We start from the raw sequence: 18367 nt of genomic DNA on the forward strand, positions 1-18367 counted from the left end.
ATCGGGATCCTATGATGTACATTTCCAGGAAATTCCGGGCCAACGTATGATACCATAGTTTAAGATACAAGTTTTATCCTGTACTCTGCTGAATTCCTGTGCTTTAAATCAGCTGAGGTGTCTATACTGGGCTGCTTTCATGCTTCTCCATTACATTAACACTTATCTAAGATTAAGATACCACTTGCCTTCTCAGTCACACGAGATGGTGGATAGACCTGAAAAGGAAAATTGGGGCTGCGATACAGAAAGATTCGCAGGGCTTCACTGACCTCATCAATGCCATTAGGTCTGCTTTCCCACAGATCAGTAGCCATGTGGCGGCAGTGCCTATTAATAATGGCATGGCAGCTATGGCCACGGTAACCTTACTCTCTCTTAGGATTGTGCTACATGCCGGCCTTCCAGCCCGTCTCCTTCAATGCCTGAAAATGTGCCTGGAAGAGCATAGGGCCACCCTCTCTATCCATGGTCCAGTTTGCGATCTTGCTGCTGTGAGACAAGGTCCACTTTAGTTCCAGCAGCCAGCCACCTCAAGCACTCCCACCACTCAGAGAAAGAGAAGCAGGTAATTATAACTAGGAGGATGAGGTTGGGTCTAAAAAGTTACATATCATACACATGGCACCAAGAGGAAGCAAGTAGAAAGACTTGGGGATGCCATGGACATTATGATTGCACTAAATTTGTTGTATGTGCAGACGCTGTTCTTTGCAACGTTTGGTAGTTGCTTTCATCTGGTAGAATGAATGGGAGCTGTGTGATTTATGGCACACAGGGTAGATTCTGTAGACAATGGCATATTAGTGGGGAAAGCTGGACACAGGACTGGTCATGGAGTGGCCAAATGTACCGATCAAGGTCTCTTGTACACGACGTGAATTCATTTTGCAGCCAGACAACAGTTGTCCTCCGTATCCTGTTCAGGCTGCTGGTCAGGTAAATGCAGGTAGGTACACCCCCACTTGTATCTCCGTTGTAGGGGTATCAGTAGGTGCCATGCGTCAATGGTGTAGCCTAAGCAATCTGGCTTCTCTCCATTGTTCCTCCTCCTTTTCTTCCAGGAAACAAAGTTAGAGGGTTGGTTTCCATGGCAACCCCATTGTGCCCTGTTTGAAGGGAGGAGGGGAAATGGCAAACCACAGCAAATTGTAGAAAGGCAAGTGACAAAATAGTGGGCAGGAGCAAAAAAAAATCCAAAATTGTGGATAAGATAGGATTGCAGAAATGCTCAAAATATCTGTGCTCGGCTCTTCAAATTTTCTCCAGTGTTTAACAACTCTGAATGTCCGTTTTATATGGGCATGATTGCCACTGAGGTAGGGATGTTGGAAAGTGGAATGAACAACATTACCACCTTGTTATTCTGCCTCATTTAATGAGCCAGAAAAGCCAACAGTAAATTGGAAGAATGTTAAAGTGAGGGGAATCCAGTGTAGCTGATCTACAGCCCAGGTCTGCCAAATACTGCTGGCAAATCAGAGAGTACTTGGTGAGAAACCCAGGCTTTTGTAAGTTATCAAATGGAAATACTGCAAGTGAAATAAACAGTTTAAAATAAATAAATGCTACCTTTTCCCATCTGCTGTTGGTACTTCGACATCGGATTTCAAGCCATTCTGTGTTCTGTTGGTCTTTCCAATATATTGTGCTAATTATGGGTGAACCGCTGCTGAATTCTACCTTACTGATATTGGGAGGATTGGGTTTCACTGAAAAAAAAGATTGGAGCTATAGTTACTGAATTGACATCAATATATTGATTTACAAATAAGACCAAGCACTGATTCAACGTAGAAATAAAAAGTATGTGCACTGGTTCTGACTGCCAGCATCATATAAAGGCCCAGAATATATGATGTGGGATACTGGAATACAAATTCTTAGTGTGTTCATCTTTTCTGCTATTTTAGTAGCGGCATTAGCTCATTTATTTTAAATGGGTTAATACCCATCTTTGTAAGAGTGAGCCTTTGACTTGGTAGCATTCCCTAGTCAGAAGGTGCAGGGTTCATACCTCACTCCAGACAGTCCTGACGAGCGGCGACCCAGAGCTCTGGAATTCTGGGTTGGCATCCAGTGGGAGACTCACGTCCGATGGGTGCCCTTTCCCTCACTGTAAGGGTTGTGGGAGTACACAAAACCCTCCCGCTATATAGGAATTAGCACCTTATCAGTTGGTATAAAGATGGTGTAGCCATGGAAGGAGTGTTCACATTGTGGCCTATCAGCCTGCAAATCCTTCCATTACTTCACACTATTCTCTAAGGGAAGAGAATGAGGATGTGAAAACAACCTTTGTACGTTAGTATCCCACAGCATAAACCCAGGGCCTTGATGTTTAATGCTGTCCTTATATTACACAGAACCACTCCAAAGGGATTAGGTTTCCTGCACAAACCTGTGCATGTGCAGTTGTTTAAAAGTCATGTGATCACAATATCACAAGATGGATACTGATGAGCGTGACCATCCAGAAAGACCCAAAAGTCCACCACAGCATCCAGCTGTTTTTTAAACAATTTCAAGGTTTTTGCATTCACTACTCTCCCCTGAGGTCCATTCCAGGGGTTGATCACTCTTTGTGTTAAGAACTTTCTGACAAGTCTTGAATTGCATTTTGCTAATTTGAACTTGTAGCCCATTATCCTACTGTCACAGTTTAATTTGAAGTGCAGTTCTGGAGTTATCTGTTCTATACCATTCACTATGTTCCATACCTCTATTGGGTTCCCATTCGGTCACGTCTTAGATGAGTTACTATTTCCTCCAGTTAAATGTTGTGAAGACTGAATCCATTGTCTTCGGCCTCCCGCACAAACTCCGTTCCATCTCCACCAATTCCATCCCCCTCCCTGGCCACTGTCTCAAGCTGAACAATTTGACCCCGAGCTGAGCTTCTGACCCTACATCCTCTCCATCACAAAGACCATCTACTTCTACCTCTGTAACATCACCTGTCTTCGTCCCTGCCTCAGCCCACCTGTGGCTGAAACCCTCATTCATGCTTTTATCGTCTCCAGACTCGACTATTCCAATGCTCTCCTACCCAGTCTCCCATCCTCCTTCCATAAATTTGAGCTCATCCAAAACTCTGCTACCCGTAACCTAACCCTCATCAAGTCCCACTCGCCCATATTCACTGTCTTACATTGGCTCCCGATCCCCAAACGCCTCCAATTAAAAATTTTCATCCTTATGTTTAAATCCCTTCATAGCTTTGTTCTTAATCTCCTCCAACCCTACAACCCTCTGCAAACTCTGCATTCCTCCAACTCTGACCTCTTAGGCACATCCCACTCCCTTTGCCCCACCATTGGCAGTCATGCTTTCAACCATTTAGGTTCCAAGCTCTGGAATTCCCTCTCTAAACCTCTCCGCCTCTCTACTTCTCTCTTGTCCTTTAAAACGCTCCTTAAAACCTATCTCTTTTACCAAGTTTTTAGTCACCTTTCCTAATATCTCCTTCTTTGGCTCGGTCTCAATGTGTTTGTCAGATTACGCTTCTGTGCAGCACCCTTCGGATGTTTTCCTACGTTAAAGGCATTATGTAAATTCAAGTTCTTGTTGTTGTATCTATACCCCCAACTTTGGAACCCCACTACTACCACTCTTACATTTTTGTAATCTACTTGGCTCTCACCCCTTTGGGTAGTCTGCTGCTCCACAGCACTGCAGTGTTTGTTCAGGACCACCCACCTCTGAGCCACTGGCACTGCCCACCTCATACTATGGGGGCCATTTTTATCTCACTGCTGCCCCGTTTTTCAGCGTGAATGGGGCGGCAGCAGACGATAATTGGAAAAAAGCACTTCCCGCTGAGTTTCCACCCAAGGCCCGCTGGTTGCGATTCTCAAGTAGGCCTCAATTAGGCGGTCAGCGTTCTTGCCAGAATCGGTCAGCAGCCTCATGCATATATCCCAACTGGGGTCCTATGATGTTTTTAGGACCCCAACGCAAGCCCCAACCCAGTGAAACTGAATGTTGAGCAGCCAAACCAGCGATCCTTAAAAGGGACCACTGGAGGTCACTCGGAAAACAGAAGGGTAAGTTTTTTTTTAAAAACAATTTTTGTGGGCCCAGGAGGAGCATGAATGTTCCCACCCACTGCCATCCCTCTGCAGCCCACCTCCCCACACCTTTAAAGTCTCCCCGCTGGCTTGGCTCTGCAGAGGAGCTGCCAGATTTTGCATCCCCCCCACATTGCGAGCTACCTATCAGTGATCGTTTAACGCTGGCCACTTGTCAATTTTGATCCAATGAAGCCCAATCACCAAAATTGATCGGGTCTCCCACTGATCACACCGGGCAGTCGGTGCGATCGCTCCATCCACTGTCTGCTCGATGTACGTTCAAAATGAAAATCACCCCCAGTGTATCTATTGGACACATCTAGTAGCTCTAGGAATCCCTGCACTTGTAAGTCCCGTCTCCTTCTGCTGCCCCTGCAGATGGTCACCCATTTCTCTCTTTGCACACTTTTTTTTTATTCGTTCACGGGATGTGGGCGTCGCTGGCGAGGCCAGCATTTATTGCCCATCCCTAATTGCCCTCGAGATCCCAGTGCCCTGAACTGTCCAGTACTGCCTTTAGGTGACCACATTCTGGACAGTACGATCCAGAACTCCCTCATCTTCTCTGGTGTTGCTGAGTGTGACCAATTGCTGCTCAGACATGGAGATCCTCTCCTCCAGAAACTGTATTTTCTGACTCTTAGTTTAAATGTGCTGTCCCTGGTTACACTGATGATCCATGGTGGCCCATACATTGCACTCCACACAAATCACTAAGGTCCCCTGCATTGCCATCCCTCGGTGTCTAACTTTAAAAATCTAGATAGTGTTAGCCTAAACCCCCACTAGCACCAAACTCTCACACAAATCAAACTCCTCTTACTCACTTCACATAAATATTAATTTTATGGGAAATAAATTCCTGTCCACTGTACCTCAAGGCTGAACTCCCACTGAGGCTAAACTCCACACTCTTCTGGCCTGTCACACTATCTACTGGCCTCCTGCAGCTCGACATTTCTACTCTGCTGTTTTGGTTATATAGTTCAACATTCTATTTGCCATGTTCATTGCAGCTCTGTCTGACTGAACATGTTAAACACTAAGTCTAGTAATAGATTTCTTTCAACTTAACCCTTAGTTACTTTAACATAATTCAAGGAGTAATTTATAACACCCATTTATTCCTCCTATGTAAGTTGCAAATTACCAGTTTTATTTCTAGTCATTCTGATGGTTGAAGAAGGTCCATAAAGGCAAGATGTGCAAAAACTGCATTGCTAGCATGTAGTATTGCTCACATTCAGGCCCTTCGTGACCACAAAATATGGTGGTTGCCATTACTTGAGTCAGTTATTTGCACCCAAAGGGAAAATTAGTGGAAGAATCATCTCTGGTCCAGTATTGAGTAGCTGTTTTCAAAACAATATTGGCAATGGTCTGGGATTTTAGAGAGCAAGTCGCCCAGCCTCGTGGTTTAGCATGGTCCAGAGTGCACACATAAGTATTAACAAAAAAAACTGTCACACACCAATCTCATCCAAGGTGAAGTTCATGAAAGCTGAAGATTGATTCCCCAGTTGGTTTAAGGCAGTTATCCAAGCTGAATAAACGGAGTATGGGTTGAAACTGTGTCCAGATTCACAAGCAAAGCCCAGCTTTTGGTGTTCTTGAGTCCTCCTTTGCCTTGTGCATTTTCCAGTTGATGGCTCTGCAGATGCAGCTGAGGCAATGAAACTGTGTGACTCATTTCTGAACCTGAAAAATTTAATACGGTCATGATTAAACATATCTGTACCTTTGAAATGAAAAGTGCTGCACTTATTGCATTGAAAAAAATGAACAGCGATAACCAAGGTGTTAATTCTTCAAGTTTGAAATTTCCCAGATACTCTGCAAAACACAGACCATGGTTATGAACATTTAACACCCACATGATTGAGATCTGCTGAGCTGTTAGATTTGCTATAGGCGGTGGTGAGTTTTGCTGGAATTCCACAGCACTATTGACACACCCAAGATCCTCTGCACGTATGATCCTATTCTCAGCTGAGCCACTGTAGAGACATGCCCAGTGAAGCTCAGGCCAACATATTTGCATATTGGACATTATAACATAAGGGTGCAGTCAGAGACAGTCCAATAAGGACAGGTGTCTCACAAATATGGCACTGGTGGCTGCTGGGAACATAGACACTCAGTTTCCACACAGTGATGGGGGTGGGGGGGTCATCAATTTAAAACTGTCACTAAGGGAGGTTTGGAGGAGTTTCTTTAACAGATTGTTGTTGGAGCACGGAATGCTTTGCCACAGGGAATGGTTAAGGCAGACACCATTGTGTGTTTTAAGGAGAAAAAAATTGGATAAATATTTGAAGCAGTGGAAGATACAGGGCAATGGGGAGAGGGCAGGAGGCAGTGGGATTAGTTTTGAATTGCTCCAGCAAAGGAATAGCTTCCTTCTGTGCCGTTAATATCTAGGGTTCCATAGGACACAATGGTTGCTGCACTGTGGGGATAAAGAGGTTTTTTTTGGGGGGTGGGGTAAGAAAGAGAGTAGAATGATATCTGTGGAGATCCCAGATCAGGGTTGAATCATGGAGACGCCAGGATTTGGAGATCAAGGAGCACTTATGCAGAACTTCCCCTCAGAAAATGAAATAGATGAGGCAGTTTCCACAATGGGGTAGTTTGTACACTGTTTGTGGAAAGAGCAAGCTTCAAGAATGGCCTTTTCTTACTCCGTGCTTTTTTATATTCTGATGTGTCTCTATCATTCGGTTAATGTCAACATCAGTGTTGAATCTGGAGAATCATCTTACCACAACACGTGATTGGTACTGATGTGTGTGACTTGTCCTACATCCCAGCTGCATGTTACGTCACCATCTCTTCCATTCTGAATGCATTTCAGGTCTCGGGGCTGATCTGGAGGATCTAAAATGGCAGAATTTGGAATTTTTGATGCAGCATTATTTCCTAGAATTTCTAAATGTTTATTATAACATCAAAACATCTCAAAATGATTTACGCAATGAATTTGAGAAAGGCAGTGACTGGCAGACACGAGAGTCATTTTGTGCCAGTAATGTTGCCCAAACAGCAATATAATAAACAACTAATCTTAAATAAAGGAAGAAAATACTGGAAATACACATCAGGTCAGTTAGCATCAGTAAATAAAAAGGACAAGTTAATGTTTTGATGTAAGATCCTTCCTCAGAACTGAAAGCTGTAAAATTATCAAACCCCTTTGTAGGGTGTCTTTTTGTGTGCCATTTATGGAGGGAATGATGTTGGTGAGAGAACGAGAAGAGCTCCTTACTTTTCTTCAAAGTAGTGCCATGGGATCCTTAACAACCACCTGAACCACCAGAACAGGCAAATGGGGCCTTGGTTTAACATCTAAAGGACAGTATTTCCAACAATGCAGCAATCCCTCTGTATCTGGCAATCTAAACTGATTAGTCTAAACTATCAGCTCAAGCTCTGCTGTGGGGTTCAAACTACAAGCTTCTGACCCAGAAATGAGAGCACTACCAAGTGACCCAAGTTCATACACTGGGGTCAATTTTGGTCTCCCACCACGCAACTGGCAGGAGGTGGGCAGAGTAACAGCAATGGCTGCTTGGAGGAACCTGTCCCAGTTTATGGGTCACCGCTCCTTTGCACGAGTGAGAAATGTGCCTCCCTATTGGCAGATCACTGATTAGGAGTCAGGAAGTTGGGTGCTGCTACAGTTTTAAGGGCTTGCAACAGCTTAAAGAGGTGCACTTTTTTGTGGCCAAAGCAGGGAAGTAACACTGTGGGGCTGTAGAAAGATATCAGGGGACAAGAAGAGTTCCAGCAGGGTCCTGAGGTTTTCAGATACAGCTACGGAGAAGTTTGGGAGAGGAGGGATGTCTTGGATAGTTGGCAAGTGCCAAAGCAAGTTGGTGAATGGGCAAAGAGAGAGGTGGCATGTGCACGAAACAGCATTATCTTCAGGACCTGGCTTCAGTGCAGAAAGAACTCCTCTTCACATCGTTCATTATTTCTGCACAGCCCTGCAGGATCCCATCTTTGCCTCAGTACATCAATCCGTCCTTTCTCCACTTCCCATGGCTCTCCATAAGAGCAGGGAAAACTTCACTGCACCCTCTTTCTGCTTGCACTCACACCTTCAAAACCTGCTAAAGCCTTCACTACTGTTTTCCCTTTGACCACACTCACTACTGGTTCATGTCATCATGCACACTATGGTAAATTGGCTAATACATGGCGAGGGCTGAAGCCATTGCCTAGGACACATATTTACCCACTTCCACTTTTCTTGCAGGAGAAACTGGCACACAACAGAAGGGAGAGGACTGACATGGGAGGAGGGTCTGTTAACCACACTGCAAATACTCACCACTATGGGCCAAGCTGCGATTGACATAATCTGACGGAGCAATGCAGTCAGCATCAATGCTGGCGAAGCTGGAGGCCTGTTACAGCTGGGCAAGTTGGCATCTTCCCTTTGACTTCTCTTACAACTTAACTCTTTCAGCTACTCACTCACTCACTAACTTCCTGAACGTGGCAATCTAAGGTGGTACAGGGCTGCCGCTGATCTGGAAGTGCTAACCTTTGGAACTATTTCCTAAACAAGGTCCCTCTCCCTTTTTTCATTGGTCAATCAGATGACTCAGGCACCAGTGCCAGGCAGACAGACGATGAAAACCCTGATGACAAAGCACCGTCACTCGCTCTTACCACGCCAAGCACCAACACAGAAATCAGCATTCTGTGTGACTTTGTGAGTTTGAGGGGACTGCGCTGGAGAATTCACTGAGTGTAAGTGATCAGGAACAGGCGGTGATGGCAAGAAAGGCCATGGGAAGAGCTAAGCAGAGAGCCAGCACATGTTCTAGCTCTGCTGAAGAGGGTCTCAGCATTATTTTTTAAAAAGGTGATTTCTGTGCATCAGCAATTGCTGAAGGCGTTGGCTACCTGCCAGAGAGCAACTTCGGAAAGTATGGTGGAGTCATCAACACTTTGCAGTCAACCTTGGATTGTCTGGTTATCTCGATTGTCATGACAGTTGAGCCCCCTCCCCTGCAGGGGTTTATGGGACCAGTAACAGGATCTCTCAGGGCTGCTTATACTGGAGCCATGCAGGTTCTGGGCTGGGAGATTGAAAGGAAAGGAACTTCACATGGATCACTAATCTCCCTAGGGTCTGCTCTCCTGCAGATTAATAGAATTGCTGATCCGCAGCCCTAGCAATGGGAATAGAAAATGATGCCATCTCTTGTGACAACATATCTGCATCTTTGCAACCCCCTGAATCAAAGCCTGCCCTAAAGCCGGAAAGCAAGTTGGGCTAAATTACCCCGCCAGTCTGCAGTTGGGCCCTCTCAGGCCTGAGCTCCTAGAGGTCACAGACCACAAGCATCTATTTCATGAACCTTTGAATGAGATACAGGAGCCTCCCTCCTCCCAAGTTGCAGCCACTGATGAAGCACCTCATAGAAGCATTAGAATAAGTAAACAAGCACTTAAAACAGGCAACAGGGACTCAAACTTAGGTGAGGAATAGTGTGTAGGCCTTTCTGTAAACCAATAAAACCACAATGCTGTGTGAAATCTTTGTGTGCAAAAGGTTTTCCTGCAGTTGCTGGTGATCTTGCAATGTTAATTGACATGATTATCAATTTTGGTATTTGGGCAGATGCTATTGATTGAGATTGCAGATGAGTTGTAAAAGCAATGTTGACTGGGGTGGGGGGAGGGGGGGTGTAGGAACTGACACTTGGTTTTCCACCTGCTACCATCCCATTTTTGACCGCCAACGGGGAGGTAAGGAAACCAAAATTATCCCCACTGATTTTAAAAGCAGTCACATCAATCGTACAAAAGATCCTTTGGCGCTGCATCAGGAAGCCAAAGAGACTGAAGAGAAGTGGTTGAGAGAGAGAGAGTGAGGAAAGAGAAGAGAGCAAAGAAGAAAGTCCATCAGGCTTCTTAATCTGGCCCTTTAATTTATTCCTGCACCATCTGTGGCTAGGACTGTCGCTCGAGAATTGGATTCTTCAGCCACTCACGATGTTGCAGCATGGCAAAGTAACTAAACTGTTTTGGCATTTACACCATCATCTTTCAAGACGGTTGCCATCGTCATAACAATCAACAAAAAACTGAAAAGCTTACAAATGTAGTCATTAGTCATAATATTGAATACTCAATTCAATCAACAAAATTTAAAATAACACTTACTGCCAGCTTCAATATCAATTCCACAAATCAAATATTCAGTGTTGCACTGCAGTTTACATGCAAAACTGGACTTGGGGTTTTCAAACTTTGGAATGTGTGCAGTAACTGCATTGGTGGAGATCTGCACAGTACTGAGCCTCTTGGTATTGTCTTCAATAATACATAACTGTTGAGCTGTACACCCGTTGCAGGGTGATTCCTTTAAGATACACGATATGTTAATGCTCGATCCTAGTCTTATTATGGATGCAGGGCTGACTCGCATTTCCCCATTAGCACAGGATCCTGGAACAAGATGGTGTCATTTTTAAAATCATGTAAAAACCTCGAAAAGCTGTTGACGATATTAGCAGGTAACGTTTTTGCATGACATTTCTCCGTCTGCTATTGTAATGTAGATGTTAACCTGTTTATTTGAAATATGTTAAGATTTGTCTGCTAATATTTCCAACAGTAATTTCTATTCTTATGTCCTTACAATGTAGATCTTCTTTCCCTACATTAGAACAGTGACTGCACTTCAAAAATACTTCAATGACCGTGAAGCGCTTTGGGACGCCCTAAGATTGTGAAAGATACTATATAAACGCAATTTTTTTCTTCTTTCTTTGTGTCATACGTGGAAGGGGCCACTCTACCTTCTCATTTAATAAGCTATGTTTTGTAAGTAACAGATAAGACATGATGAGGATTTCTATCCCATGAGCAGGGTGGCCTAATAAATCAAGCAAAAAAATTACTAATGACTTACAGTCAGTGCCAGGGGTGGACTACCAATTGTATCTCAGAGTTCCTCATTGGGTATTGTTTTACACCAGTGTTCGATAAGTAATAAAAATTAGTGTTCCCTGGATGGCTTAGTGGCAAATGTATCATGGTGTGACTCTGGTATATACAGACCAGGAAGGTTATAGGTTCAATCCGCGAATGTGCTGAGTTAGCTGATCACAGGGGCACAAAATCAGACAAGGATCTTTTCTGAACGCAAGCCATTGACACCTGCTGTACCCACGTGGACACCAGGGAAGACAGGATTGAGCACTGCACTGATGCTCCCCGAGATTGACTAGCCAACCAATACTCAAGTGTCTGGGCTCATACATGAAGATGACTGGCTGGATGTATTTCCAGGCAATGCCTGCACCTGTGGGACCATATCTAGCATGAGTCACATTTAAAGCGGGAAGCAAATTGAAAAAAATTAATATAACTTCAATTCAACTGAGCAATAGGCTATGATCTCAAAGAAGATTTACAATACAGTAATCAATGTGTACAATTAGAATTGTTGAAATGAAGCTTACCGGCTACCTTATTCTTGCACAGCAAGATGGTGATTACTTTGATTAACCAACATATTCCAATAAACTCCATCAAATAATCCTATTGTACAAGGGAAGCTCGTGATCCAGAAACCCCAGATTGTAGGCTGTTCCTGTAAAGAGATTATGCAACAGTCTCAGTTCCATTTTCAGGTCTGATCCACCTTTACTGTCTCCACACATTCCTACCTTCTGTTAAGTTCTTTCCTTTTGTTCCTTTACCAGCTAATGTAAAATGAGTTTGAGTCAGTCTCAACCCAGTTCCTAGTGCCCAAAGTACAAAACAGCCCTTAATTTGATCCCCAGTTGCCTCAGAGAAGCCTTAAGGTTGGAAATAGAAGTATCAGACTGTTGTTGCGCTTTCCTATTTTTGTTGGGCAAAGGCATATTATTGAGGCAGAGTAGAGTGACTCAGTGTTTAACCTCTAAAGAGATAATGGGTCCAATCGCCCAAAATGGGTGCAAAGTGGGCAGGGTGTCTGCTGTGGCTGCAGCGAGAGGCCTGACCAATTTTTGTAGTTAGGCCTCATTTCCATACCATTGGCAAGCTGTTCGCAGATTTGAAGCAGCTTGTCAATTGGAGAGGAACGAAAATCCGGTGGCTTCAGTGTGAAACCCATTGGTACTGAATATTGCAAACGGAGTCCTGTAACTGGCATAGAACCCCAATTTGCATCGGCACCCGCAGGAGCACTGGCCATCCAGTTCGAGGCCTGCCTGAAAATTGCATTGGGTGTGCAATTTTATTTCCAATTTTCAACTCCTGGCTGCCCATTTACGCTGGATAAAGGAAGCAGATGGCAGTTGGAAAATCACCTCTGAAATATGGACTCACAAGCATTCATGTTACATTAAATATTGCACCTGTGTTACCCATCATACCCTTCTTCATAGAGTGGGCAAATTGCCTGCTCCCCCGTATCTGCCGGGCTGGGTCAATGCAATCTAGAGTGACCAGCCCTCACATAGTACAGAAGGCTGCTTCACTTGCAATCTACAGCTGCCCACAATGGCTCAGCTGACATCAGGAACTTGCCATCTCTTTTGAAGTGTGTGCCAGTACGTTGCCCTATGTGAACCCATTCTTCATATGTGAGCTTAGACAGCAAATATTGGCAGGCTATTTGACCATGAGGTGAATTTATTCTTGTCCTCATTGGATATTTACACATGTGCATTTTCTAGTAGAGATCACTGGATCAATTGGGGCAGTTGATTTTTCAACAGGGTGCTGGGGTCAATTGTACCACCCCTATCACTACCTTGGCTGAAATAAGGTAACTCAGCAGAGACTAGACAGTGAATCTGGATCTTTCTGATCTGTGAAGCTCATACCCACTCTGGACATTACATTTACCACCGGAGCTATGGGGGACCATGTGCATTTTTGTTTTAAACAGTAATTTTTTGGCAATGCTTAGCCAAGTGATCATAATCATGTGATCAGTTGTCAACCTTGGCTCAGTGGTAGCACTTTCAACTAAGAGTCAGAAGGTTGTGCGTTCAAGCCAGAGACTTGAGCTCATAATCTAGGCTGACATCAGTGCAGTACTGAAGGAGTGCTACACTGCTGGGAGGTGCTGTTTTTTGCATGATATGTTAAACTAAGGCCATGTTTGCCCTCTTTGGTGGATATAAAAAATCCCATGGCACTATTCGAAGAAGAGCAGGGGAATGAAGGCCAATATTTATCCCTCAATCAACACCACTAAAAACAGATTAACTGGTCTTTTATCTCATTGCTGTTTGTTGTACATTGTTGTGGGCAAATTGGCTGCCACATTTCCCTATAACAGTGACTACATTTTTTTAAAAAGTACTTCGCAGGCTGTGAAGCACTTTGGGATTCTTTCTTTTTCTCTCTCTCTCTGGGCTACTGTCCAGACAAAACCAAGATATCTGAATACTCACATTGGTCCACTGTAACACTACGTTCGTGGTTTCCAGATCTGAGTCTCTGCAATAACAAACAATGTGAAATTAATATTTGAGTGGTTTAAAGATAGACCAACATCACTAAAACAGATTATCTGGTAATTTTACTTATTACTGTTTGTGGGACCTTGCTGTGTGGAAATTGGCTGCTGAGTTTCTTACATTACAACAGTGACGACACTTCAAAAAATGTACTTAATTGGTTGTAAAGAGTTTTGGGACATCTCTGAGGTCATGAAAGACGCTATATAGATGCAAGCCTTTTTTCTTTTATGATCCCGGGAACCAGAAATTATTGTATTCTCAAAAAACTTTCATTAAGTATTCAGTGAAAAGCAATACACAACTTACAATCTGGTCCAGGCAAGTGCGCAGTTTACCTACGTAACAACAATTGCCACACTCTGTAAGTAATACAATGTATAAATGCAAGGATCAGTCAAGAGTTGTAGCATTCATCTTGGAGATAGTAGCTTCTATTAATTAGATCCAATTTAAATCATCCCTCAAATCACAATTTATCTGTGATTAACACATTTATATGTATCTGCCTCAGCCTTACACTACCCTTGAGACGAGATTTTTGGAATATCAAATCCCAGGTAGGGTGTGGTGATTCCTGAACTTTGCAGAATTTCCCCTCAAGCAAATAGATTGGGAAGTCAACAATAGGGCAGATTGTACATCATTTCCAAAAGGAACAACTTTTTTGGGCCAAATGGCCTTTCCTATTCCATGCTTTCAGCTCCATATTCACTTTTGCATAGCCCCAGTTTTCTCAAGTGGCTCCAGTGTACAAGACCTATTTATTCTCATCTTTCACTGCTTTAACTTCTTTTCTGCATCCTACCCAATCCAATTAAATGGATTGAACATTCCTATTGAACTGAAAGCAAGCCTTTCAATATTAATGTTTCCTAATATCATATTATTTTCCTCAGGATATGTTTGATTGTTAGGTGATGAAGAGAATAATTTTTACTCACTAGTTTCAGTACAGTTAACTCTGATACAAGACTCAATATGCACTCCAGTGAGATCAACCCCTCGTTCCCTGATGAAACCTCAGAATATTTGCTTTATCTTGATAATCCTTTAGGCTTGAACCTCCATTGGGACCATTGTAAATGCATTTGTTCAATTGATGCATCACATTCTGTTTCTTTTTCCCCTTGGAAGCACAAATGCCTCCATATGTCTAGTTCAGGCCATGAAAGATCTGGGCAGATGAAAGCCATCTGATGTTAACTTGCACTTGGATTTGGCCATTTGAAGTGACTGTAATCATGGTTGCCATTGTTTATGCTATATCACTTCTTCTGCGTGCCGACAATAAATAATGTGATATGTTTATTGATACATTTACTATTGAGTATAACCTTTGACCTCCTCCCAGTTCAATTTGTATCCAATTGTAAACAATTTTACAACACCAAGTTATAGTCCAGCAATTTTATTTTAAATTCACAAGCTTTCGGAGGCTTCCTCCTTCCTCCTTCCTCCTTCCTCCTCCACATCAATTTGTATCCAGGCACACTCCTGTGTCCTTCTATCTTTAGCAGTACCCATGATGTTGATTCATTTAGATTTGGCAGCAGCATCACATGTCATCTACATATAAAAAAGCTGTTAGTGTCAGCTTGGTTCATTGATAGCACTTATTTTGGAGCCAGAAGGTTGTGAGTTCAAGGCCCACTCCAGGACTTCAGCAGATAATCTAAACCAACTACTCCAGTGTAGGATTGAGGGAAAGCTGCACTGTTGGAGGTGCTGTATTTTGAATGAGACGTTAATCTGAGACTCTGCCTGCATGTTCAGGTGGACAGAAAAGATCCCATTGCATTCACTTGCCGTTTGTAGACTTTGCTGGGTGCAAGTTGATTGCTGTGTTTACATACATTATAGCTGCACTTCTAAAGTAATTCATTTGTTGAGAAGCACAATGGGCAAGTTTGTTATTTCTCTCTTTAACACTCTCTGCATTTTAAGTGCAGTGATTTAATATGGCGTAGCTGAAGGTCCCACAAACAACAGTGGCAACAGTGGGCAACCTTGCCCTGTTAAAGAGGAAAACTGATACTATTCAAAGAGATAGACCCAAAGGAACCGGAATACAGAGAATTTACCTATCTCAAAAACTGGTATTTAAACCAAATTTCTCCAGTTTAAAAAACAGGTACTTGCACTCAATCCTACTTTCTAATTGGAAAACCTAGGTGAAGGGTCGATGCCCATAATGCAGCACATGTCCTAGGTTGAAAAGAGTAAAAGAAAGAAAGACTTGTATTTATAAAGCGCTTGTCACGTCCTCAGGACGTCTCAAAGTGCTTCATATCCAATGAAGTACTTTTTTGAAGTGTAGTCACTGTTATAATGTGGGAAACGTGGCAGCCAATTTGTGCATAAGGGTCCCACACACAGCAAAGCGATAATGACCAGATAATCTGTTTTAGTGGCGTGGGGAGAAGATGAGGTAAATCAACAAATAGTACTTAGATGACGTCAAGCTTATGTTTTAAAAGCCTTTAGATTATAGAAGGAAATGAAGCTGAGAAAAGTAATGAGTTCCAAAGTTTTAAAATTCTGGGGAAAATTGAGTTAAAGTAGGAGACAGTGTGATAAGTCTTGATTTTTGAACACAGTGATGATGGATGTTTATTAACTTCCATTTATGCTCTGGCCACTTGAACTGATCATAATCGCTGTTTCCACTGCTGTTTGTGATATATAATTTCTTCAGAATACGAGCAATTAATAAACTGCATCGTGTGTTTATTGATACATCTACCATTAATAAGCATCACCTTTGCCCTCCGCCCAGTTCAATTTGTATCAGACGCACTCCTGTGTTCTTTTATCTTTGGTAGTAACCATGATGCAGAATCTTTTAGATTTGGCAGGAGGATGGAAGAATATGTAGGGTAGGATATTTGGAGCTTAGAAGAGACAACAAGACAAAGGTAATTTACAGGAGCAATGACCAGAATTGTATTGATTAAAGAGAGAGGCACACAGAAAGGGATGATGGTGGGTTCTTGTTAAGCGTTGAGCAGAAGCAGCTGAGTTTTCCACAGATGTTTTAAAAATGAGAGGTGGAGTTATTTCTGATATTTGAAAGAAGTTTGTCTACAAATAACACTGTAACATGTACTGATGGGCTTTAGAGCAGGATCATCAATACATAGTAGGAGAAGCCATCGGTGCAAAACCCCAGCGCTGCAGAAATAAAGAAATTTGCAGTGCTGACCATTACCTATCATATCATGAGATGTTACCAAAAAGATATATGCCTAATAGTTAGTGGTTAACTCCAGCTATTTGTCCAGCTAACCCAGCAGTTGTTTCAAGTGGCAGTATCAGAGATTGACAGGCTACCTGACGTTTCAGTTTAAGAACATAAGACAACATTGAATGTGAAAAGGCCATTTGGCCCTTCAAGCCTACTCCTTCCTCATGTACAATCTACCCCATCACATACTCTACTCCAATCGTTTAATCGCCTAAGGGAAGTATGTGATCATCTCTCTTATGTGTTTATATATTCTAATAATAAATCCCTTTTCAACTAGATATTTATCCAATTTATTTTTGAAAGGAATCGATTGTATTTGGGGAATAAGGAGACCTAAAGGGAAATACATTAAAATTGAGGGCAAGATAGTAATGTAGAAATACAAAGATACACAGAACAAGAGAACATTTAGCAATAAAAATGTTTCCTGTTCTCTCTGTAAACATTTTTTAAAGGGGCACTGTGTTTATATATTTTAATTACAATAAATCCTGTAAAAATAATGCATAGATGTAAAAGAGGTCAAATCCATTATCACTTGAATTGGGAATTATATCATTCTCCTCAAATAATAAAAGGTTTACCAAATGTGTTTCGATAAAAACAATGTGCCTTTAATATTTTGCTTTCTATTTTGGTTTTGCAATGTTGGCTTGATGTACAAATGATTAACACTACACTAGTTATAAACCTGGGGCTTGATTCACCATAAGACAACTTCCATGTACATTCTGTAATTGATTATTTTTGGCTTAATAATATTTTATTTTATTGAGGGCAAGACTCATTCATTTAAAGGTATTTTTCCCTTCCTCCTTTTGTTCTGTTCTGCCAATGGAGTAGAGGAGGCTTACATACCTTTGCCAATGTCACTGTTTCAGTAGCCCACGCGTGAAGTATCTTTGGGGGAATATTAATTTCTCATCTCTCCATGACCTTTAGTTCTCCAACCTGGGCACCCCACAGCAGCATGATTGAGATTGTCACCACACAAAGGATTGTGATTCTGAGTCTGTGTCCTACCTCATGTTCTCTTAGCAAAATTTCAGACTGAGAATGATAATCAATTCAATGAGGAGGGACCCAGGTTCAGTTCCTGGTATGCGATGAAGTTAGCTGTAGGGTCACTATTGGTCCAGTTTTGGTCTGAACGGTTCAGTTTTTAAAGTGGGCGAAATGTCTAAAATGTAACTCAGATTCTAAAAGTCTTTCAATACAGACCATTTTTCAACTTACTTCTGTATTTTATGATGCAGCAATGTTAGATATTAAGGTTTTCAATGAATTGTCACCGTCAGCAAAGAAAATATCAGAACTCAGGTCACACTCCCACCTCTTGCCCTGCCCTTATTCTGTCCCTTGTCTGACTTTGGACTTGACACAAAGTGACAAGGCAGTTGGCTGATCTCAGCCGGGTAATTGTGGGAGCACCACAATGGTTCTTAGTTCCCCTGGGCTAGAGGGGAAAATTAGCCAAGGTTTCCACTTCTGATTGCAATCTAGTGATCCCACCTGGAAGATGCACGTGTGGATGTTGGTCAAGGATATAATCAGGCTTAACTGTG

The 18367-nt window shown here is 42.5% G+C and overlaps 1 protein-coding gene across 1 annotated transcript in view; it reads right to left on the bottom strand.

Moving 5' to 3' along the window:
* LOC137324900 (interleukin-12 receptor subunit beta-2-like) overlaps window positions 1–12195 on the bottom strand; it is a 43808-nt gene extending 31613 nt beyond the window's left edge. The window contains 7 exon segments of the mRNA XM_067989593.1: window positions 1573–1712; window positions 5545–5771; window positions 6836–6950; window positions 10254–10538; window positions 11558–11633; window positions 11636–11688; window positions 12114–12195. Coding sequence (XP_067845694.1) covers window positions 1573–1712; window positions 5545–5771; window positions 6836–6950; window positions 10254–10538; window positions 11558–11633; window positions 11636–11688; window positions 12114–12195 — 978 coding nt within the window.
* Window positions 12196–18367: the final 6172 nt, after the last annotated feature.

The sequence above is a fragment of the Heptranchias perlo genome, chromosome 9 (genome assembly GCF_035084215.1).
Source record: "Heptranchias perlo isolate sHepPer1 chromosome 9, sHepPer1.hap1, whole genome shotgun sequence".
Taxonomy (NCBI): Eukaryota; Metazoa; Chordata; class Chondrichthyes; order Hexanchiformes; family Hexanchidae; genus Heptranchias; species Heptranchias perlo.